This window comes from Amblyraja radiata, chromosome 28, assembly GCF_010909765.2.
Source record: "Amblyraja radiata isolate CabotCenter1 chromosome 28, sAmbRad1.1.pri, whole genome shotgun sequence".
NCBI lineage: Eukaryota > Metazoa > Chordata > Chondrichthyes > Rajiformes > Rajidae > Amblyraja > Amblyraja radiata.
Genome location: NC_045983.1, coordinates 4,242,367 through 4,267,183, shown reverse-complemented (window position 1 = coordinate 4,267,183; position 24,817 = coordinate 4,242,367). Strand labels below are relative to the sequence as shown.

The 24,817-nt window shown below is 45.3% G+C and overlaps 1 protein-coding gene across 1 annotated transcript in view; it reads right to left on the bottom strand.

The window, feature by feature from the left end:
• Positions 1-24,817, bottom strand: part of vps53 (VPS53 subunit of GARP complex) — a 359,847-nt gene that overhangs the window by 269,585 nt on the left and 65,445 nt on the right. Inside the window, exons 5-7 of the mRNA XM_033045623.1 lie at positions 10,523-10,609; positions 6,391-6,506; positions 2,140-2,259 (exon numbers count right to left, since the gene is read on the bottom strand). Coding sequence (XP_032901514.1) covers positions 2,140-2,259; positions 6,391-6,506; positions 10,523-10,609 — 323 coding nt within the window. The remainder of the gene's footprint in view (positions 1-2,139; positions 2,260-6,390; positions 6,507-10,522; positions 10,610-24,817) is intronic.

Below are 24,817 nucleotides of genomic sequence, written 5' to 3'. Positions count from 1 at the left end.
TATACAGAAAGCCAAACATCTTACATAATTTGGATTTGGGAATTAGTTACAAGAATAGGTTTAAATCTCACCCAAGGTCAATACTCTTAAAGAGGCTCAAGAAGGAACTGCAGATGCTGGAAAATCGAAGGTAGACCAAATTGCTGGAGAAACTCAGCGGGTGCGGCAGCATCTATGGAGCGAAGGAAATAGGCAACGTTTCGGCCCGAAAAGTTGCCTATTTCCTTCGCTCCATAGATGCTGCCGCACCCGCTGAGTTTCTCCAGCAATTTGGTCTACTCTTGAAGAGGCTTTTCTTTTCTGGTTTTAGATTCCTTATGTTGTTTCCCTGCCGACAGAGTGGGAGGCAACTTTTTACTAAACCACTCAAAGCTGTTGAATATCCAGTCGCTGCAAATTATAGAGGCAATCTAGGTTTAATCTCCCTTCACACAGACATCTCATGTAGAAACAAGGAACTGCAGATGCTGGTTTACAGAAAAAAAGAAAGCAAAGTGTTGGAGTAACTCAGCGGGTCAGGCAGTATATCTGGAGGACATGGATAGGTGACTTTTCCAGTTGGGATCCTTCTTCAAACTTGAAACTTCAAACTATTATTTGGTAGACAAAATTTCTGGAGAAAGTCAGGCCCGAAACGTTGCCTATTTCCTTCGCTCCATAGATGCTGCCGCACCCGCTGTATACAGTGCCCTCCATAAAGTTTGGGACAAAGACCCATCGTTTATTTATTTGCCTCTGTACTCCACAATTTGAGATTTGTAATAGAAAATATCACATCTGGTTAAAGTGCACATTGTCAGATTTTAATAAAGGCCATTTTTATACATTTTGATTTCACCATGTAGAAATTACAGCAGTGTTTATACATAGTCCCCCCATTTCAGGGCACCATAATATTTGGGACACATGGCTTTGCAGGTGTAATTGCTCAGGTGTGTTTAATTGCCTCCTTAATGCAGGTATAAGAGAGCTCTCAGCACCTTACTGCAGATGCTGGAATCTGGAGCAAAAACAAGCTGCTGCAGGAACTTGGTGGCTCTGGTTCGAGATCCTGTTAATCCACTTGACTCCACAGATGCTGTTGAGACCTGTTGAGCTCTTCGAGCAGCTTGTTTTTAACATCAAAATAAGTTTATTGTATCAAAGTCCATCTGCCAACTTAAACTAATGGGGGCATTGACCCCGTGAAATACCCTGACCCAGGTAAATGATTCACTTAAAAAGTCCTGAAGAAGGGTCCTGACCCAAAACGTAATTTGTCCATTTTCTCCAGGCGTTATCTGATCTGCTGAGTTACTTCAGTATTTTGAGTCTATAAATGATTCTCTTATTTCAATGTATTTATTCATTTGCAATAATTTAATCAGTTAATTTGTTGTCATTATTCTTTGTGAAGTTTGTAAACCATTATAAACTTTGACAGCACAGTGGCGCAACAGTAGAGTTGTTGCCTTACAACGCCAGAGGCCCCGATTCAATCCTGACCACGTGTGCTGACTGCGTGGAGTTTGCAAGTTCTCCTTGTGACCTTGCCGGTTTCTCTGGGTGCTCCGGTTTCCTCCCACATCCCTTTATCATGTATCTGTGCACAGTGGACGGCTCGATTGTAATGATGTGTTGTCTTTTGCTGTGTGGTTAGCACGCAACAAAAGCTTTTTACTGTACCTCGACACACATGACAACAAACTAAACTAAACATCTGTAAAACGTGCAGATTAGATGTTAATTGGCCTCTGTAAATTATCCATAGTGTGTAGGATAGAACTATTGTACGGTGATCGTTGATCGGCGTGGACTCGATGGGCCACAGGGTCAGTTTCGCTAAACTAAACTAAACATTTAAACAGCCATCAGATACTAATCTACCAAAGCTAACAGAATGTTCCACCAAATTTGCTTACACCATTTATCCTTTTGAAATAGTGGTATAAGGGGATTATAGATGTCGTCAATTTTAACGGAAATAAACTTAACTAAATGCATAAATTGTGCTTGCTTGCAAATTACAGGGAACTCATGTGAATTTGGATGAGGGGAGTGACTAATTTTTTTTAAGAAATAAAGACAGATTTGTTTTGCTTCTATAAGGAAACCACTTAAAAGACGACCTCGAGCTAAACAGAAGCTTTGATACTTTACCTTTCAGAGAGCTGGCGGATCTGCGGAATTCCCATATACTTGTGGAAGTGCTCCAGCACATTCACCACCCCTTGCATGAGGTTAGCTACTTCTCCATACTGTCTGCGGCGAGTCATCGCCCTGTCGAAATAAAGAACGCGCTCAGAGTCACCAACGCTACATTTATTAACAGCGAAAATGCAATGAAACCCCCCAACTAACCCTTAGCAATCCAGATTTTAATAAAATAAAAAAATAATGATTTATGAGTTCAGACTTGTGCTGGTGATTAGGATTTCACAATATGGCATTAAGTGTGTTTCTTTTTGGTTTATGACCAGCATAAATTTATTGTCTAGAAAATAATTCAATTATTTCCCTAAATAAACATTGGTGCTATTCCAAATGTATGAGGACTAATAGATTCATATGACAGTTATTTCAAGAGAGTGCATCCGTGATTAAAACCAACCAACTATTTCCATTTTGTTGAGTATTAATGAGCAACGACAATGTTGTTCAACAAAAGAATCATTGAGTCCTAAACACGGCGCTCATGTTTCAGCTGTAATACAGTCAAGTCAAGTCAAGTCACTTTTATTTCTATAGCACATTTAAAAAACAACTCTCGTTGACCAAAGTGCTTTACATTGGTGGAGGTACTGACGTTATACAACATTGGTTCATAGATTAAGTACATACATAAATACATACATATAGCCCTCACTCAGAGGACATCAAGAAAGGCTTGAGAGTAAAGATGAGTTTTAAGTCTCGACTTAAAGGAGTCGATGGAGGGGGCAGTTCTGATGGGAAGAGGGATGCTGTTCCACAGTCTAGGAGCTGCAACCGCAAAGGCGCGGTCGCCCCTGAGCTTATGCCTAGACCGCGGGATGTTCAGTAACCCCAAGTCGGCCGATCTGAGGGACCTGGAGCAATAATATAGCAAAATAAATCTGGGGCGGCACGGTGGCGCAGCGGTAGAGTTACTGCCTTGCAGTGCCAGAGACCCGGGTTCAATCTTGACTACGGGCGCTGTCTGTACGGACTTTGTACGTACTCCCTGTGACCATGTAGGTTTTCCCTGGGTACTCCGGTTTCCTCCCACATCCCAAAGATGCACATGTTTGTAGATTAATTGGCTTTGGTAAGAATGATAAATTGTCCCTAGTGTGTAGGATAATGCTGGTGTACGGGGTGATCATTGGTCAGCGTGGACTCGGTGGGCCGAAGGGCCTGTTTCCGCGCAGTATCTCTAAATTACTCTAAACTAAATCCTTCTGACTGCTGCACCACTTAAACACCAGGTAAGTGAAGGAAGTGCCTTTTTGAAGTGTTTAAGAAGGAACTGCAGATGCTGGAAAATCGAAGGTAGACAAAAGTGCTGGAGAAACTCAGCGGGTGCAGCAGCATCTATGGAGCCAAGGAAATAGGCAACGTTTTGGGCCAAAACCCTAAAGGGTTTCGGCCCGAAACATTGCCTATTTCCTTGGCTCCATAGATGCTGCTGCACCCGCTGAGTTTCTCCAGCACTTTTGTCTACCTTTGTCTTTTGAAGTGCTGGTGTACAGAAACCAATAGGACCATTGTGCATTCTCAGCTGAACTCAATGATTTCTGCCAAGACAGGATTAAGGGAACTACAGTTAGCCTCACAACCCTTGGCAAGGGAAGATGATAATCTATAACATGAAAATCATGCAATGTATGAAGGCCTTATGCAAAAGAGTTGAGCCTGACCAAACGGATTAGTGAAGTTGAATAAACTGCCAATACTCAGCATCTAAATGCTAAACTGCCAAAGGGTGAAGAATCCAAGACTGCAAAATACAATAGTAGAAGGAATCACCGCCTAAGAAAGGTAGGGAGCAATGCAGATTCATACTGGGATGCAAGCAGAAGCCTCCACATGGCGCATCCCGGGCAATGCTGACGACAGAATCTGTACCACAGTGACTGCAACCACCGACAATTCTGCAACCACCGACCGTCAACCGTCACTGACCGACCGGAAAGACGTGATATAGAAGATGGCTGGACACGAGCAAGAAGAAGATGATTCATACTCTACATTGATTATAAAATGTACGTCAAATTTAGTAAATACTCTTCTAGGACATTGAAGGAAAAATAAGGAGCTAAAAACCTTTGCACATAAGACCCATACAACTTGTTTATATTGATATCATTTTATTATTTTATAACTGTTTACTGAAACAAAATTATTTCCAGTTTCTATTAAGCACCACCTTTTCTTTATGATGTAATAAAATGGACCTGCAGATGCTGGTTTATACCAAAGACAAAAAAAAAATTGTTGTAGTAACTCAGCGGGTCAGGCTGATCTACTCATCTACTGCAATCGGTGTTCCTGATGTGGCCTCTCGTACGTCGGCGAGACTAAGCGTACACCCGGCGACCATTTTGTTGAAGACTTGCGCTCGGTCCTCCAAGGCCTATTGCTAACCAGTCCCTGTTGCTACCCACTTTAACTCCCCTTCCCATTCCCACACTGGCCTTTCTGTCCTGGGCCAGAGAGAGGCCACACGCAAACTAGAGAAACAGCACCTCATATTTTGCTTGGGTAGCTGACAACCCAATGGTATGAACGTTGAATTTTCTAATTTTAGGTAACTTCTACAAACACCTCTCTCCCCACTCTTTAGACGCTAGAGATACTGAACGGGAACAGACTCGTTCAGCACACCATGAGATTGTCCCGTACACTAACACTGTTCCTGCACACTATGGACAATTTACAAATTCCGGACAGACGGTACTCATAGTCAGGATGGATCCCGGGTCTCTGGCGTTGTAAGGCAGCAACTCTACCTCTGCGTCATTGTGCCACCCCTTCCTCTATCCCCCCCCCCCCCCCCCACCTTCCTCCGCTAAAAGTCTGTTAACTTCACAACTATGTATCTCTCTTGGGCTCACATATAGCCAACAAGCAGCCTATCAGGTAACCCCCTTGCCTGAGGTCATCTGTTGCCAGCCTTGGTTTGTCCTGTCTTTTTCTTTGCTTCCAGTTTTCTCCCCCACTATCAATTTGAAGAAGGGTCCTGGCCCAAAACGTCACCTGCCCATTTTCTCCAGAGATGCTGCCTGACCCGCTGAGCTACTCCAGCATTGTTCTGTCCACCTTTTCTTTGTCTGGCGACTGCTTTGAACGCGTTATTGGTCAGCTGCCTTATTGTACGTTTCCACTGTGATTATGAGTCAGCCACATCTTTTCCATTTCAAAATCAATTATTTGATTTTGGGAAATCCCGGCGAACCGCGGCCCGTCCCAACGACAGGCCTGGCTCGGCCGCCGCCGTACCCGAGATGCGCCACGCACCGGCAGCAGGCTGCCGAGGTGCGCCACGGGGCCGAACGATCCAACGTGCAAGCGCGCCGAGAGCAGAGAGCGACCCCCGCTGCCGTGGGTGAGGAGGGCCGCCGAGAGCATTGGGGATCCGGCAGGTGGGGAAGGGTGGGGGTCCCGCTGCCACGCACAGCGGCAGGCTTGGTTCGCCACTGCGAGAAGATAAGGACTGTTGGATTAACTTTTTGTAACTTTGTTGGCGACTCTTTGTCTACTGCCCAGTGAGGACTGCTGTATGATTTCTGAATAAAGGTTTCGGCCCGAAACGTTGCCTATTTCCTTCGCTCCTTAGATGCTGCTGCACCCGCTGTGTTTCTCCAGCACTTTTGTCTACCTTCGATTTTCCAGCATCTGCAGTTCCTTCTTAAACAATGCTGTATGATTTCACCGGGTTGTACGCAAAACAAAGAATTTCACCGTACACAGTATACCACAGTATAAAATCATTAGAGGAATAGTTCGGGTAGATGCACAGGATCTCTTGCCCAGAGTAGGGGAATCGAGGACCAGAGGACATAGGTTCAAGGTGAAGGGGAAAAGATTTAATAGGAATCTGAGGGGTAGCTTTTCCACACAAAGGGTGGTGGGTGTATGGAACAAGCTGCCAGAGGAGGTAGTTGAGGCTGGGACTATCCCAACGTTTAAGAAACAGTTAGACAGGTACATAGATAGGACAGGTTTGGAGGGATATGGACTAAGCGCAGGCAGGTGGGACTAGTGTAGCTGGGACATGTTGGCCGGTGTGGGCAAGTTGGGCCGAGGGGCCTGTTGTCACACTGTATCACTCTAGGTACATGTGACTGTAAAGCATAATTGAATTGTCCGATACCAGTAGGAGTGAATGCACGCTTAAAATCTAGCTGCATTAGAAACCATATCACACATCTGTTACAAATGACTACTTACTCCAAGGAGTCGACGCCTCCCGCAAGCATGTGCAGGTGATTGAGCGTGGTGATGGAAGTTGTGAGGTGGCGTTTGGCATGATCAAGCTGTTTAATGTCCTGGGTGATTTCTTTGACCTAAAGGACACAGTTTGAAAAGGTCACTTCAGCCAGAGCAGAATTCCTAACTCTGCAATCATTACACTCTTACATAGACTGACTCACGTTGTTATCCATTGCAATCCGAATCCTTAAAGTTAACAAAGATGGCAAACACAAACATTTTGTAGTAGGAATATGATACTGCTTACACATGTAAGCTGTTTGCTTGCAGGGTACTGGGTCCACCATGAAGAAATTCAGAGACACGGGGAACTGCAGATGGTGGAGTCATGAGCAGAACGCAAAGTGCTGGAGTGACTCAGTGAGCCAGGCAGCATCTGTGATGGGAATTGAGAGGCAACGTTTCCGGTCGGGACCCTTCAAAACACTGATTGTAGCAGGGGAGAAAGCTGCAAAAGAGAGGTGGGGGCAGGACAAAGCATTGTGAGTGATAGGTGGGTACATGTGAGAAGGGTTTGTTTGGTGCATGGGTGGATTTAGTGACAAAGGCCAGGGATGAAAAGGTGATAAAAGGGTGTCAGATAAAGTGAGGAGGAGAGAAATGTGAAGCCAAAGGTAGGGGATGGGGAGATGGGGGGAGGATGGGGAGGGGGAGAGGGAGTAGGATGGGGAGGGGGAGGGGGAGGAGGAGGAATGAGGGACTGGATAGCGAGAGAAGTGGGTGTACATCGAGATGGGGGGAGGTATTACTTAAAATTGGAGAATTCAATGTTCATACCATTGGGTTGTCAGCCACCCAAGCGGAATATGAGGTGCTGTTCCTCTAGTTTGTGTGTGGCCTCACTCTGGCAATGGAGGAGGCCCAGCAGAAAAGTCACAATTGGAATGGGAAGTGGAGTTAGAATGGTTAGCAACCAGGAGGTCCAGTAGATGATGTTTGGAGGTACATATAAACCTATGGTGGGGCTTGAGTAACTCAGCCGGCCAGGCAGCATCGCTGGAAAACATGGATGGATGTCGTTTTTGGCGGGGGTCCCTTCTTCAGACTGATTGTTGAGGGGGGGGGCGGTGGGGGGAGGGGGGGGTAGGGTTAGGAAGAGAGCAGGGGCTGGACAATGCCTGGCAGATAATATGGGTGATACAGGTGAGGGAGGGGTTTTGATAGGCAGATAGTTGGACAAAGACCAGGGACAAAAAGAATGAATGTGTGAGACAAAAGGATTGAGGAGCTGCAAGTTGTAAAACCAGAGGAAGGAATGTAAGTGGGAGGGGGGGGGGGGTGAAATAGGTGTATGTCCGTGGTGGGGCAGAGAGGGAGGAGGGGGGGTGTAGGAGAAGAAGGAGGAGGGCTAGGCGGTTGTAGTTACCTAAATTTAGAGAATTCAACTTTGATACCATTGGGTTGTAGGCTACCCAAGCAGAATAAGAGGTGGTGCTCCTCCAATTTGAATGTGGCCTCAATCTGGCAATGGAAGAGGACCAGGACAGAAAAGTCAGTATGGGAGTTATCTAAATTTGGGGAATTCAATGTTCATTTAATTCAGAGACAGCTAGATAGGGCTCTTAAAGATAGCAGAGTCAAGGGATATGGGGAGAAGACAGGAACAGGGTTCTGATTGGGGATGATCAGCCATGATCACATTGAATGGCGGTGCTGGCTCGAAGGGCCAAATGGCCTACTCCTGCACCTATTGTCCATTGTCTATATCTTTTGGTATGTCAGTGATTGCAGACTTGAAGTTTCTGCACTTCAACAAAATATGCTGCATCTGTACAAAATCATGACTCTGTACAAAACGCACAGAGTTTCTTGCCCATAGTAGGGGAATCGAGAACCAGATGAGATAGGGTGAGGAGGAAAATAATTAATCGGAACCTGTGTGGTGACTTTTGTTTTTATACAAAAGGCAGGTACTTTCGTAATGTTTAATAATCATTTGGACGGGTACATGGATGGAACAGGTTTAGAGGGATATGGGCCAAACACAGGCAGGTGGGACTAGTATAGATGGGACATGTTGGTCAGTGTGGGTAAGTTGGGCCGAAGGGCCTGTTCCCACACTGTGTGACTGTATAATTGTCCCATAGGAAGACCCTATCAGGGCAGGTTGTGGGGGTGAAAGAACAGTCTTTCATTTCGCTGGTCAGTGGCTACCATAGGGAGAGGTCCCGGAAAGTCTATCCAGTAACATCCCAAGCAGTTGCAAGCTTTCCATGCACCTGCTGTTGGGAAATTTGTAACTGTATATGTTATTGTATATGTAGACCAGAATACGTAACAGTAACTGTATATGTAAAGGTTCAGGGTTTCGGCCCGAAACGTTGCCTATTTCCTTCACTCCATAGATGCTGCTGCACCCGCTGAGTTTCTCCAGCACTTTTGTCTACCTTCGATTTTCCAGCATCTGCAGTTCCTTCTTAAACACTGTATATGCAAATGTATATGTTGGAAAACATTTAGTTTCTGTCGAAGCAAGAGATACGATCCAGCTGTTTCCAAAGTATTTATTGTCTATTCGGGCAATTGCTTAGAGGAGGCTGGGATTAGTGTGGCATTACTTGTTTTATTGTACCTAAATGGATCCAATTTTCAATCACGTCTAATTGGAGTCATACATCACGGAAACTGGCAATTCGACTCACCTTGTCCATGCCCCATCTAAACTAGCCCTATTTGCCCCCGTATCCCTCTAGATCTTTTAATAGTACCTGCCTTAACTACCTTCTCTGGCAGCTCGTTCCATATACCCACCACCTTCTGAGTAAAAAAGTTACCCCTCAGATTCCTATTCAATCTTTCTCCCCTCACCGTAAACCTATGTCCTCTGGTTCTTGATTCTATGGTGTCTATTCCCCTCATGATTTTATACCCATCTATAAGACCAACCGTCAGCCTCCTAGGTTCCAAGGAATGAAGTCATGATTCATCCAGACATTTTTCTTCCACACCTGCACATACTCTCATTTGCCCAGCAACCCTAATCATGGAGGTCTTTACTGGCTTCCACTATACATTCAATGTCCTTCCCTTGTCTCCCACATCCGCATAAAATGCTCCATTGCTCAGTGTCACCCTACTTTGCTTGTCTCACCATTCCACACCCAGTGGGCTGCTAACTGTTCTCCATTTTAGTCATTCTTCACATTCTGTCACCTTGACTCCATCCTTTACAGCTCCATCCTTAAATATGTGTCTGTTATCTCTCTCCACAATTTACAAACCCCCTCCTTAAATCATCTCATTCGCTATCTTTAGTTACCGTTACAAACTCCTCCGTGGCTCAGATATCAAATATGCTGTCTGTGTGGAGTTTACACGGTCTCCCTGTTACCGCGTGGGTTTTCTCCGGGTTATTTTGGTTTAGTTTAGAGATACAGCACGGAAGCAGGCCCTTCGGCCCACCAAGTCCGCACTGACCAGTGATCCCTGTACACGAGCTCTATCCTACACACAAGGGACAATTAACCAAAGCCAATTAACCTACATACCTGTATATCTTTGGAGTGTGGGTGGAAACCAGAGCACCCGGAAGAAACCTACTCGGACACGGGGAGAACGTACAAATTCCCCACAGACAGCATCCGTAGTCAGGATTGAACCCTGGTCTCTGGCGCTGTACGGCAGCAACTTTACTATTGCACCACCGTGCCACCCAGTTTCCCCCCACATCCCAAAGACATGCAGTTTTATAGGTTAAACAGTCATCGTATCTTGCAATAAGTGCATAGAGAGTGGATGGGAAAGTGGGATAACATAGAACTAGTGTGAACGGCTGATCGATGCTCAGCAGCATTCGGTATCTCTAAATTAGATATAGCACTAGTACAAACAGGTCGACATGAACACGGTGGGCCGAAGGGCCTGTTTCCATGCTGTTTCTCTACACTAAAGAAAACCCAATCCATTTTAAATCTCTCGCCTCAGGGGTGAGAAATTGCCCCTAGTGTGTGAGGAGTGGATGGGAAAGTGGAATAACATGGACTAGTGTGGATGGGTGATCGGCATGAGGTCGGTGGGCTGAAGGGCCTGTTTCCATGCTGTATCTACAAACTCAACCACAACTAAACAATCCCATCAGTGTCAAACTTACCATCTGCTCCGATTTCTCTGCTTTGTCCTTAATGTCCTTAATCTTGGCAAAAAGCTGTTGAATGGCTTTCTGCGCTTCCTCCAAAGCCTGTAAAAGAATAATAGGAAAGGTTTAGGACACTGGCATTGAACAGAGATGGAGACAACTCAGGCAGGGATAAGTCTGAAGAAGGGTCCCGACCTGAAACGTCACGTCACCCTTTTCTCCAGAGTTGCTGTCTGACCCGCTGAGTTACTCCAGCTTTTTGTATCTATCTTCAGGGCCTGTCCCACTTGGACGACCTAATCCACGAGTATAGAAGACCCTTAACGAGTTGAAAAAAATGTCACGGTTGTGTTGACTCGCCAAAGTAAAAGACCTCCTACGACCTCATACGACTATGTCTACGACCTCCTACGACCCCCCTCGACCTCAGTCTTCCACACCTAAGACCAACTACGACTAGCTACGAGTGGGAAATGATCACATGATAAAATGATGTCGTGTTTGCATTTTTATTCTCCGGCCACTTACCGACCTACGACTACCTACGACTACCCTCGCGGCCTACTACGACCTACCTACTAGTAAAAAGTATCAATTTTTTCCATGCTGACCTTTTTTTTACTCGTGGACATTTTCTATCAGGCTGGAAAAAAACGCCGCGACCTACTTGAGGCCACGAGTACGCGGAGACCACTCACGAGCATGAGGAAGAGTTACGAAGACCTCCTATGACCTCGTGGCGACCATGCTGCGAGTACGTCAAGGGCAAACTTGGCAGAGGTCGCCAATTAAGTTGTGAAAGTGGGACAGGGGCTTTAGGTATAAGACACAATGCTTTCTCTTCTAACTGTGTTTACAGCCGCCCAACAGGCGTTTAAGCATCAAAATTACAGAAATGAGTGATTCAATATTTAAGATAGTAGTTCTGCATTTATAATTTTGCTTCAAATTGAAGATCGATTAATGAACAAAAAAATATTTTCCCTAAAGTTATCAGGACCGACGAGAGGTTCGTGATTATTTATTTGCTTGCTTGAATATTTTTTATAGCTACAGACTACGGCCTTTCACGAGTGTGTTTTCAGAGGAATCGGACGATTTCATGTTCCCTGGGAGTACAAACCAAACAGAGCTGGCACGCAATGTGGTTCATCCTTCGTTAAAATCTCATGGACCATCACTTTTTGCAGAAACCACTTCAACAACACTCAAACCTCTCTAGTGTGGTAGTTTAAAACTCTAACCGCTCTATGTAACATTATAATAATACATTTGGAGCCCAAATTCCAACAGACTCAAGAACACCAATTTATACAGAGAGCGCCATATAATAGAAACTGATTAAAGTCTTTGGCCCGCAGTTACAGAAAAAATAAATCTTACGGTTAGAGTCATGGAGTCATAGGCCCTTCGGCCCATCTTACCCATACTGACCAACATGCTCGATCTACACTAGTCCCACCTGCCTGCGTTTGACCCATATCCCTCTAAACCTGTCCTATCCATGTGCCTGCCTAGGTGTTTATTAATGCTGTCTAAATCCTTCTATACAAACTGAACTGAATTAAATTGAATGTTACAGCGTGAAAACAGGACCTTTGAACATCATCGTATCTTTAAAAAACTGAAAGTGAAAGCATTTTTTTAAAAGAAATTTCAATTGAGCTAACAGTCCTGTTATCACTGGCATGTTTAGTGGATGGAGCTAATTAAGATGAGTGTGTGTGTAGTTTAGAGATACAGCATGGAAATAGGCCCTTCGGCCCACTAAGTCCATGCCGGCCATCTATCACACTAGTTCTATGTTATCCCACTTTCTCATCCACTCCTTACACACTTGGGGCAATTTACAGATGCCAATTAACCTATAAACACGCACATCTTTGGGATGTGGGTGGGAACCGGAGTACCTGGAGGAAACCCACGCGGTCACAGGGAGAACGTGCAAACTCCACACAGTCGGCACCCAGGATCAGGATCGAAATGGGGTCTCTGGCAGTGTGAGGCAGCAGCACTACTGGCCATGCCACTGCCTTTCACAACCTTTAGATAGCCCAAAGCAAATTAAACCTAATGAAATTCTTGAAGATTGGTGATTGCAGTAACACAGCACCAATTGTACGTGGAATATTCCGACCAATGAACTGAATAAATGTGTAAAAAGGCCAGATGATCTTCCTTTTAAATGAAAATGGCAGAGGGCTAACTATTGGTCAGAACCCCAAGGACCCCCATGAGCGGAATAGATCAGGTTAGACGCACAGAGTCTCTTGCCTAAGTTTAAGGTGAGGGGGTAAGATTGTAAAGGAATATGAGAGGTAACAATAGACAATAGACAATAGACAATAGGTGCAGGAGTAGGCCATTTGGCCTTTCGAGCCAGCACCGCCATTCAATGTGATCATGGCTGATCATCCGCAATCAGTACCCCGTTCCTGCCTTCTCCCCATATCCCCTGACTCCGCTATTTTTAAGAGCCCTATCTAGCTCTCTCTTGAAAGCATCCAGAGAACCTGCCTCCACCGCCCTCTGAGGCAGAGAATTCCACAGACTCACCACTCTCTGTGAGAAAAAGTGTTTCCTCGTCTCCGTTCTAAATGGCTTACTCCTTATTCTTAAACTGTGGCCCCTGGTTCTGGACTCGCCCAACATCGGGAACATGTTTCCTGCCTCTAGTGTGTCCAAGCCCTTAACAATCTTATATGTTTCAATGAGATTCCCTCTCATCCTCCTAAACTCCAGAGTGTACAAGCCCAGGTGCTCCATTCTCTCAGCATATGACAGTCCTGCCATCCCGGGAATTAACCTTGTAAACCTACGCTGCACTCCCTCAATAGCAAACCTTTTTACACAAAGGGTGGTGGGTGTATGGAAGGAGCTGCCTGAGAAGGTAATTGAGGCAGGTACTATAGAAGCATTCAAGAAACAGTTAGACAGGTACATGGATAGGATAGGTTTAGAGGGATATGGACCAAATGCAGGCAGGTGGGACTAGTGTAGCTGGGGCATGTTGGCCGGTGTGGGCAAGTTGGGTGTAACGGCCTGTTTCATCGCTGTAAAACTACGACTATGATAACGAACGTTCCCACTCTTCTTCAAAGCAGCGCCATGAGTTCTTTGGCTTTCACCTGAAATCCTATCATGTGAAACCCTGCACCGCTGCTAACGCAGAGCTCTGTCATCACGCCGGTCGACTGCTAATCTGAACTTTGAAGGTTCTGAAGTGGGATCCGATCCCACAGCATCTGTCAAAGGAGCTATGGCTGACATAATTCATCAAGGGATTAATTCCAATAAATTCCGGGAAGTGCAAGAACTATTTTTAATTAGATGGAATTTAAAGATGAAAGGCATCAAAACATTGACATGCTTTTTTTTGACGTTACTGCAAAAAAAAGAATTAATTTCTGCACTGACAATTTTGTTCCCCTGAGGTCAAGGATGATGAAATCCACTCCAGTTCCAAGGAATATATGTATGCATTAATTATTTTATCTCATCTGTCCTTCTCATATACTCCCCTTTCACTTACCTATTTATCTCCTCTCTTCCCCCCTTCAAATCACTATTGCCCTCTCAGCTACCTTCCACTTCAGTCACCCCCTCCACTCACCCCCACCCTCTAGGCTCCCGCCCACTTCAGTTTAGTTTATTGTCACGTGTGCCGAGGTACAGTGAAAAGCTTTTGTTGCGTGCTAACCAGTCAGCGGAAAGACTATACATGATTCACTAACACGTTCCTCTCAGCAGCTCACCATTTACACTCCGCACTCTTGACAGCCACTAACTTTCCCTTTCCCATCAGTCTGAAGAAGGGTCTCGACCCGATATGTTACTCGTTCCAATAGACAATTGACAATAGGTTTAGGAGTAGGCCATTCGGCCCTTCGAGCCAGCACTGCCATTCAATGTGATCATGGCTGATCATCCCCAATCAGTACCCCGTTCCTGCCTTCTTCCCATATCCCGTGACTCCATTATTTTTAAGAGCCCTATCTAGCTCTCTCTTGAAAGCATCCAGAGAACCGGCCTCCACCGCCCTCTGAGGCAAAGAATTCCACAGCCGGAGATCCTTCTCTCCAGAGATGCTGCCTGACCCGCTGAGTTACTCCAGCACTTTGTGTCTACCTTTGGTTTAAACCAGGATAAACAGTTCCTACCCATACATACTACTTTCCCTCTGCTCCTTTCCCTTACTCTCTCCCTCTCACTCACACTCCCTCTAACGTCATCCTCTCTTGTTTACCCTCTCTCTCAGTTCCACAACCCTCTCGGTTCCCTCCCATTCACAGCCCATCCTCTTTTCTCCTTCCATGTTTCCTATCTCCTTTTCTCCATCGCTCCTATACATTTTGTCCGGCAACATATTCCCACCAACCACACACAAACCCTGAATCCAGCCTGCCGCACTCTCCTGCTCCCAGTAGGAATCATCCAGCACTGGAACAGGCCCTTTGGCCCACGTCACCCACGCAGCCCAAGATGCTAGTCTCATTTGCCCGCATTTGTTCATAGCACATGTTCATAAGTGATAGTAGAATTAGACCATTCGGCCCATGAAGTCTACTCTACCATTCAATCATGGCTGATCCATCTTTCTCTCTCAACTCCATGCTCCTGCCTTCTCCCCATTACCCCTGACACCTGTACTAATCAAGAATCTATCTATCTCTGCCCTAAAAATATCCATTGACTTGGCCTCCACAGCCTTCTGTGGCAATGAATTCCACAGATTCATCACCCTCTGACTAAAGAAATTCCGCCTCATCTCCTTCCTAAAGAAAGTCCTTTAATTGGGATAGTCTAAGACCTCTCATCTTAGACTATCCCACTATTGGAAATATCCTCTCCACATACACTCTATCCAGGCCTTTCACCATTTGGTAAGTTTCAATGAGGTCATCCTTCGAAACGCCAGTGAGTAGAGGCCCAGCACCATCAAACGCTCATCATATGTTAACCTACTCATTCCTGGGATCATTCTCGTAAACCTCGTCTGGACCCTCTCCAGGGCCAGCACAACCTTCCTCAGATATGGGGGCCCAATATTGCTCAATACGCCAAATGCGGTCTGACCAGCGCCTTATAAAGCTTTAGCATTACATCCCTGGTTTTGTATTCTAATCCATTCTAAATGAATGTGTTAGCTTTCCTTACTACTGATTCGACTTGCAAATTATTTTAGCTTAGTTTAGTTTAGAGATACAGCGCGGAAACAGGCCCTTCGGCCCACCGAGTCCACACCGACCAATGATCCTGGCACATTAACACTATCCTACATACACTGGGGACAATTTACACTTATATCAAGCCTATCAACCAACAAACCTGTACGTCTTTGGAGCGTGGGAGGAAACCAAAACTCTCGGAGAAAACCCACGTGGTCATGGGGAGAAAGTACAAACTCCGTACAGACAGCTCCCGTAGTCAGGATCAAACCCGGGTCTCCAGCGCTGTAAGGCAGTGACTCTGCCACTCACTACCGTTCCGCCGTTTCATTATTCGGTACGTTTCAATGAGGTCCCCGGAGAAACTCAGCGTATGCAGTAGCATCTATGGAGCGAAGGAAATAGGCAATGTTTCGGGCCGAAATGTTGCCTATTTCCTTCGCTCCATAGATGCTGCTGCACCCGCTGAGTTTCTCCAGCACTTTTGTCTCCCTTCGATTTTCCAGCATCTGCACTTCCTTCTTAAACTCAATGAGGTCCCCCCTCATCCTTCCAACTCCAGCGAGTACAAGCCCAGTGCCGTCAAACGCTCATCATATGTTAACCCACTCATTCCTGGGATCATTCTCGTAAACTTCCTCTGGATTCTCTCCAGCACCATTAACTAAATTAACTTTTTTGGGAAATCTTGCACCAGCACTCCCAAGTCCCTTTGCCCCTCTGATTTCGGAATTCTCTCCGCCTTTAGTCCTACTCCCAAAATGCATGACTCCACACTCTATTCCATCTGCCACTTGCCTGCCCATTCTCCCAACCTGTCCAAGTACTTCTGCACTTGGCCCATATCCCCACTGCTTTCAACTGTGGAAAAGCCATCTGTAAATCACACTTCATGTGTAGGGAGTGAATGCAAAAACGGAACAACATAGAACTTGTGTGAATGGATGATCAGACTCGGTGGGTCTGTTTCCATGCTGTATCTTCCAAACAATCTCCCAAACTCCATCACTTATCCTCTCCGGCCCTGCTCTGGGATCACAATTTATATTTGAGAGGAACGTACATGTTGAAACCATACACATACTTCCTTTATCAAAGTCACAAGCCTCAGAATAAAAGGTTATGCCTTTTGAATGGAGATGAGGAAGAATTTCTTTAGCCAGAGGGTGGTGAATCTGTGGAATTCATTGCCACGGACGGCGGCAGAGATGAATAGGTTCTTGATGAGTAAGGGCGTCAAAGATTATGGGGAGAAAGTAGGAGAATGGGATCATAGAACATGGAAACAGGCCCTTCGGCCCCACTTGTCCACGCTGACCAACATGCCCCCATCTACTTTATTCCCATCTGCCTGCATTTGGCTCATATCCCTCTAAACCTGTCCTATCCATGTACCTGTCTGAATGTTTATTAAACGTTATGATAATACCTGCCTCAATTATCTCCTCCAGCGGATCGTTCCATATACCTACCAACATTCCTGTAAAAAAAAGTTGCCCCTCAGGTTCCTATTAAATCTTTCTTGCCCTCAGCTTAGAGGGAAAAATAGATCAACTACGATCGAATGGCAGAGCAGACTCAATGGGCCGAATGGCCTCATTCTGCTCCTATATCTAATGATCAGGGAGGAAGTAAAACAACTAGTGGACTGGTGCGGCAAAAATAATCTAGAATTAAATGTCGACAAAACGAAGGAGATGGTTGTCGACTTCAGGAGGGCGCAGCCAAAGCATACACCCCTCAACATCAGTGGCACCACAGTGGAGAGAGTGGAGAGCATAAAGTTCCTCGGTGTGCAAATTACAGATGGCCTCACCTGGTCCAGGAACACCACTGGGACTGTCAAACGGGCCCATCAGCGACTGCACTTCCTGAGGAAACTAAAACAGGCCTCACTCCCCACCAACATCCTCAGGACTTTCTACAGGGGTACGGTGGAGTCTGTACTCACGTACTGCATAAATACGTGGTACTCCACCTGCAACTGCTCGGACAGGAAGGCTCTGCAGAGGGTAGTGAGGGGAGCAGAGAGGATCATTGGCGTCTCCCCACCCTCGGTACAAGAACTGTTCCAGAACCGCTGTCTGAAAAAAGCTCAGAGAATTGCTAAGGACAAACTGCACCCCCTCCACATACACCTGGATCTCCTGCCATCAGGCAAGAGATATCGAAGCATCAAAGCCCGGACTACAAGACTGCTAAACAGCTTCCTGCCACAGGCTGTGAGGCTGCTAAACAGTCACTCTGTACTCACAGTCACTTGATTCTGCGGCTGGCACGGACACTTTAATAACTGGCACTGGCCACTCAAATCAGCTGCCCGGACATTTTTATGATTGGTTTATTGTATTTTAACGTTGTATTTTACCTGCTTTTAACTATTTATACTGTTCCGTCAGGGACTGGATTGTTTTTAGTGTTATTATGTGTGTAATGTTTTAAATTTCATGTGCGATGCTCCGCTATTCCCTGGGAAACGTCTTTTCATTTTGCACTGTACAACTGTTGCTTGCAAGATGACAATAAAGGTTGATTGATTGATTGATTGATTGATCTAACTAAGTGTGCAAAATTTACAGTTCCCTTCTTTAAAAAAAAATCACCGTTACTAAGTTACAAGAGGATGATGAAACAACACAGCCTGAGTGAATGTTGTGCATGTTCAATCTTTGAAGTCTTTGCTAGTGACAATAACACGAGGAAGTCACTTCTGACACAGAAAACTGCTTTATGAAAACATGTCCGTTCCACCGGATTGATCTAAAAACTGCAGCAGCAAGGGTAATGAGATAAGTAATGGAACCATTCTGAATCTCAAGCCAAGCATAATCAAACTGTGCCAGGTAAAGTGAAAAGCAAAGCGCTGGAGGAATTCAGCAGGTCAGGCAGTATCTGCAACGAGAATGAATGCTGCCTGACCCAGTGAGGCCCTCCAGCACTTAGGTTTTTTTGCTCAGAATTTCAGCATGTGCGGTCTTGTGTGCCAATGAAGCGATGTGTTGCAGAGAAAAATAAAAATGTCCACCCAGGGATAACTCCAACTTCTCAAGAGTCAAGAGTGCTTTATTGTCATGTGTCCCAGATAGAACAATGAAATTCTTACTTCTTGCAGCACAACAAAATATGTGTACACACAGAACACAGGAAACAATATAATGAACAAGAGGGAAATAAAGTTCAGTGTGTGTATACAGTATATACATGCACGCACACGCGTACACACATACACGTACGCACGCACGCACACACAATAGTGCAAAAAGACAAAACCAAAGAGGGTTTCGGCCCGAAACGTTGCCTATTTCCTTCGCTCCATGGATGCTGAGTTTCTCCAGCATTTTTGTCTGCCCCCAAGTCAATGTAGTTCAGAGCTTATTTGGAGGTTGTAGTGTTCATAACATGAACTATCTACTCCCACCACAACAGTTACCAATAATAATGGGAACTCTCACAAGGAATATTTATCACAACTCTCACAAGGAACTGCAGATGCTGGAAAATCGAAGGTAGACTTTTGTCTACCTACCATTTATCAGGATCAATCACACTGAAAGACAAAATGCTTACTAGCAGGCATCTCAGACTTTTGGCGGACGATATGGCACAGGAATATTTATGTATACAGCTGAATATTCAGAGTTAATATTTGATTTAATAAAAAGAAACATTTCAAATTTGTTATTTTGTATAAATTGTGACATCTTTCAAAATATGTGTAACTGCAGATGTCGGTTTATACCAAAGATACACACAAAGTTCTGGAGTAACTCAATGGGTTAAAAGCTTTCACTGTACCTCGGTACATGTGATAATAAACTAAACTGAACTGAACTGGGTCAGGCTGCATCTCTGGAGGAGAAGGATGGGTGACGTTTTGGGTCGGTGAAGAAGGGTCCCGATCTGAAACGTAATCAACCCTTGTTCTCCAGACATGCTGCGTGACCCGCTGAGTTACTCCCGCACTTTTGTTCCTACCTTTCAAAATATGTGTTTGGAAATTCAGCACTCTCATGGTTAACACAATTGTTTGATTTTCCAATTTCTTCTTGCTCAACTGATTTGAGTCTGCAATAAATAAAAATCCTGTGGCTTTGTTTCAAGTGCCTGTTGTTCATTAGCTGTAATGATTTTTATTTGATCTTATTTGCATTCAGCTGCTGTGGTCTAATTACTGACAAGTCCAGCTTCCGATGCTGTCTGAACAAATGAGGCAGCAATGGTGAAGGGCGGGGACGGATGGTGCGCTCTTCCAGGCTAAACAATGTCTATTCTTCATGTCAGGCTCCCGCTGTTTTCTAGACTTGGGGAAACTAAATTCTCTTTCTTTATGAGGATGTTGCCAGGATTCAAGGGCCTGAGCTATTGCGAGAGATTGGGAAACCTAGGACATAGAAAACATAGAAAATAGGTGCAGGAGTAGGCCATTCGGCCCTTCGGGCCTGCACTGCCATTCAATATGATCATGGCTGATCATCCAACTCAGTGTCCTGAACCTGCCTTCTCTTCATACTCCCTGATCCCTTTAGCCACAAGGGCCACATCTAACTCCCTCTTAAATATAGCCAATGAACTGGCCTCATTCCTTTATTCCAAGGACTTTATTCCTTGGAGCGCAGGAGGCTGAGGGGTGAATGTATAGAGATGTGTAAAATCATGAGGGGAATAGTACGAGTAAATGCACAGAATATTTTACCCAGAGTTGGGGAATCAAGATAGATACAAAGTTCTGGAGTAACTCAGCGGGTCAGGAGAAAAGGAATATGTGACGTTTCAGGTCGAGACCCTTCTTCAAACTGAGAGGAAAAGGAATATGTGACGTTTCGGTTCGAGACCGTTCTTCAGACCGAGAGGGAAATCAACAACCAGATAACATAGTTGAAGGTGGGACTATAGTCTTTTTGCTGACTGGATAGCGTGCAACAAAAACACTTTTCACTGTACCTCAGCACACGTGACAATAATAAACTAAACTAAACTACTTTTTGTGGGTGCATGATATGACCTGCCAGAGGAGGTAGTTGGGCCAGATACTGTACCAGCATTTAAAAGGCATTCGGACAGGTACATGGATAGGAAAGATTTAGAGGGAAGGTACACAAAAATGCTGAAGAAACTCAGCGGGTGCAGCAGCATCTATGGAGCGAAGGAAATAGGCGACGTTTCGGGCCGAAACCCTTCTTCAGACTGATGGAGGGTGGGGGTAGAATGAAGGAAAAAGGGAGGAGGAGGAGCCCGAGGGCGGGGGGATGGGAGGAGACAGCTCGAGGGTTAAGGAAGGGGAGGAGACAGCAAGGGCTAGCAAAACTGGGAGAATTCAACGTTCATGCCATCCCAGGCGCAAGTAAACGAGGCGGAATACGAGGTGCTGTTCCTCCAATTTCCGGTGTTGCTCACTCTGGCAACACTCTCACGGGGGGATGGGAGGAGACCCAGATTTAGAGGGATATGGACCAAATGAAACTAGCTTAGATGGGGCATCTTGGTCAGCATAGACAAGTAGCGCTGAAGGGCCCGTATCCCTGTTGCACGACTCTATGACTCCTGTCGCTCACTCATAGAATCCAATCCCAGAACTGTCATGTTGGGGGAGTCCAGAACCAGGGGCCACAGTTTAAGAATAAGGGGTAAGCCATTTAGAACGGAGATGAGGAAACACTTTTTCTCACAGAGAGTGGTGAGTCTGTGGAATTCTCTTCCTCAGAGGGCGGTGGAGGCAGGTTCTCTGGATGCTTTCAAGAGAGAGCTAGATAGGGCTCTTAAAAATAGCGGAGTCAGGGGATATGGGGAGAAGGCAGGAACGGGGTACTGATTGGGGATGATCAGCCATGATCACATTGAATGGCTCGAAGGGCCAAATGGCCTACTCCTGCACCTATTGTCTATTGTCTAAGACAATTCTATGTCACAATCCAAAACACATCCAATATCATAAGCAAAACACAAAATACTGGAGGAACTCAATGGGTCAGGCCGCCTCTTGGGAGGGAATGGATGGGCAATATTTCAGCCCAGGACTGTTTTTCAGTCCGATATGAGTGGTATCCAGTACCAGGGTAGTTAGAGTCATACAGCACGGAAACAGGCCCTTCGGCATAACTTGCCCGTGCCGACCAAGATGCCAACCTCCTCCTCTGGCAGCTCGTTCCATACACCCACCACCCTCTGAGTGAAAAAGGGTGGTCAGAGATAATAGATTTTTTATTCCGGAAAAATGTACCGCTCATAAACATTTTACAGGACAGAAGCCAGAAATTGCATACTATTTTAAAGACAACATATCATATTCCATTGCTATTCGCTGTAGTTTGATAGCCTTTCCCATGGAAACACTCTGATAAAGTTAAAAGCGCTTTTGCTACGAAACAGGAAGTCAATTATTTTAGGGATTTAACCATACCCAACGTGGACACTTAGAACAGTGATCTGCAATGTCAACAGCCAAGGGCAATAGGCCGTGGAATTCGGCAAATTTACAAGATCACAAACCCAGATGGCTGTCATTCAAAATACAAACAGTGCCTTTGTGCCTTGAACGTTTGACAGGTGCTGTTTATTGAAGGATTCCAGAGAAAATGGCACGCTTGATATCCAAATCCACATTCATCCAAGTCTGATGCAGAATTAAGCCAGCGGATGATAAGGAAACAAACACAAACCAAATCCCATTCCAACAATAGTGGATACATTTAAACAGCTATCCATTCATCCATTTAATATTTTCCGGCCCTAATCAAGATTTCATGTATAAATGACTATAATGCACTATAATATTAATGCACCGAAACACAATAATATTTGAAGGAAGCATGCAAGGCTCCAAGTATTTCAAACACGTTTTGAAAAACCACCACTGTTTTAGAAGTCATGCTCTCAAATCAATATAGTTTAATTTTTTAGTTAGCGTGGAAACAGACTCTTCGGACCACCAAGTCGGCGCCGGCCAGCGATCCCCGCACGTTAACACTGTCCCACACACTAGGGACAATTTGCAATTTTACTGAAGCAAATTTACCTACAAACCCGCAAGTCTTTTGAGTTTGGGCGAGAACACAGTCACAGGGGGAAGGTGCAAACTCCGTACAGACAGCACCCGAGGTCTGGATTGAACCTGGGTCTCTGGCGCTGTGAGGCAGCAACTCTGCCGCTGCGCCACTGTGCCGCCATTCATTATAGTTCATGAACAAAATGTATGTATTTATGCAAGTGTTCAGCCCTGTTGCTTGAAGTAGCAGCCAGATAAAAGCATTGATTGAATATAAATAGGCATCTGATTTAAGCACCTTCACCTTTAAATTACATTGAATGCACAGCACAAGAATAGGCTATTTGCTCTACCTGTTCAACTTTGGTCACAACATCACACAATCCTCCTAATGCCTTTCCCTATCAACAAACTTCAAATCTCTGCTCAAAATCTTCTGTAGCCTTCAATTACATGGCTCATCCACTATATTCAATATTATCTACATGGCCACAACATGAGCAGCATGGTGGCGCAGCAGTAGAGCTGCTGCCTCATAGCGCCAGAGACCCGGGTTCAATCCTGATCACAGAGTTTGTATGTTCTCCCTGTGACCGCATGGGTTTTCTTTGGGTGCTCAGGTTTCCTCCCACATCCCAAAGATGTGCAGGCAAGTAGGTTAAGCGGTTTCGGTGATAGTGTCGGGGGTGATCGCTGGTCGGCAGGTACTCAGTGGGGCGAAAGGCCTACTTCCGCGCTGTATCTCTAAAATCTAAAGTAAAGTCTAAAGCCTAAACAAAGTAGGCAATGTTAAATGTTAAACTACCCAGTGCTGAGATCAGATAGCACCCATCTTATCCACCGAGCCCTCTCAGTGTTCAGCCTTTCAGGTAAAAAATGGATTTAGGTGTCCCTACCAATCAAATCATTATAAACTAGAACATATACGACATTGGGACGACAGATGGCACAATGGGCTAAGTGTTCGGCTGGCAACCGGAAGGTAGCCGGTTCGAATCCCGCTTGGAGTGCATACTGTCGTTGTGTCCTTGGGCAAGACACTTCACCCACCATTGCCTGTGTGTGAATGTGTGTGAATGTGTGTGTGATTGGTGGTGGTCGGAGGGGCCGTAGGCGCAGATTGGCAGCCACGCTTCCGTCAGTCTGCCCCAGGGCAGCTGTGGCTACAGAAGTAGCTTACCACCACCGAGTGTGACTGAGGAGTGAATGAATAATGCGATGTAAAGCGCCTTGAGTATTAGAAAGGCGCTATATAAATCCCATCCATTATTATTCATTATTATATACAAAAGGTAACCCAAAGAGCAAACGGAACGTTGGTATTTCCATTTTTAGACTTTAGCGATAGTGTGGAAACAGGCCCTTTGGCCTACTGAGTCTGCACTGACCAGCGATCAACCCGTCCACTATCCTACACACTCGGGACAATTTACAATTTACAGAAGCCAAATAACCTGCAAACCTGTGCGTCTTTGGAGTGTGGGAGGAAACCGGAGCACCCGGAGAAAACCCACTCGGTCACAGGGAGAACGTACAAACTCCCTACTGACAACACCCGTGGTCAGGATCGAACCTGGGTCTTTGGCGCTGTCAGACAGCAACTCTACCGCTGCGCCACTGTGTTGTCCAGGTTTCTCTCAAGTTTCTTGGTCATAGGCACGCGTCCATTGCAGACAGACCCGATTAGATCCGACTGACAGTACCTTGTTGTATTGTATATGTTCAATTAGAGTTGAATTTAGATGAGAGGCAAATCAATCTAGGGTCTTAATTTTTTTTTTTTAATACAGCAAATACAGGGATGTTATCTCATCTGGTAGGGTCAAAGTACAAGACACAAAGAACTGCAGATGTTAAGTTTACAAAAAAGTGCAAAGTGCTGGAGTAATTCAGCAGATCAGGCAACAACTTTGGAGAACATGGATAGGTGACGTTTCAAGTCGTGACTCTTCTCAAGAATGATTCGGGTCGGGATCCTTCTTCAGACTGATCTTCGGGTCTGGATCCTTCCTCACACTGGAGTTAAGGTGAGAAGGATGCATTTCCACTATGCAAAGGTGAACATTTGGAGTTTATCCCTAAAGAACATGGATGCTAGGTAAAAATAAATGTATACACCAAGATCAAGTGATTTTTATTTGGCAAGAACAAAGCAGGCAT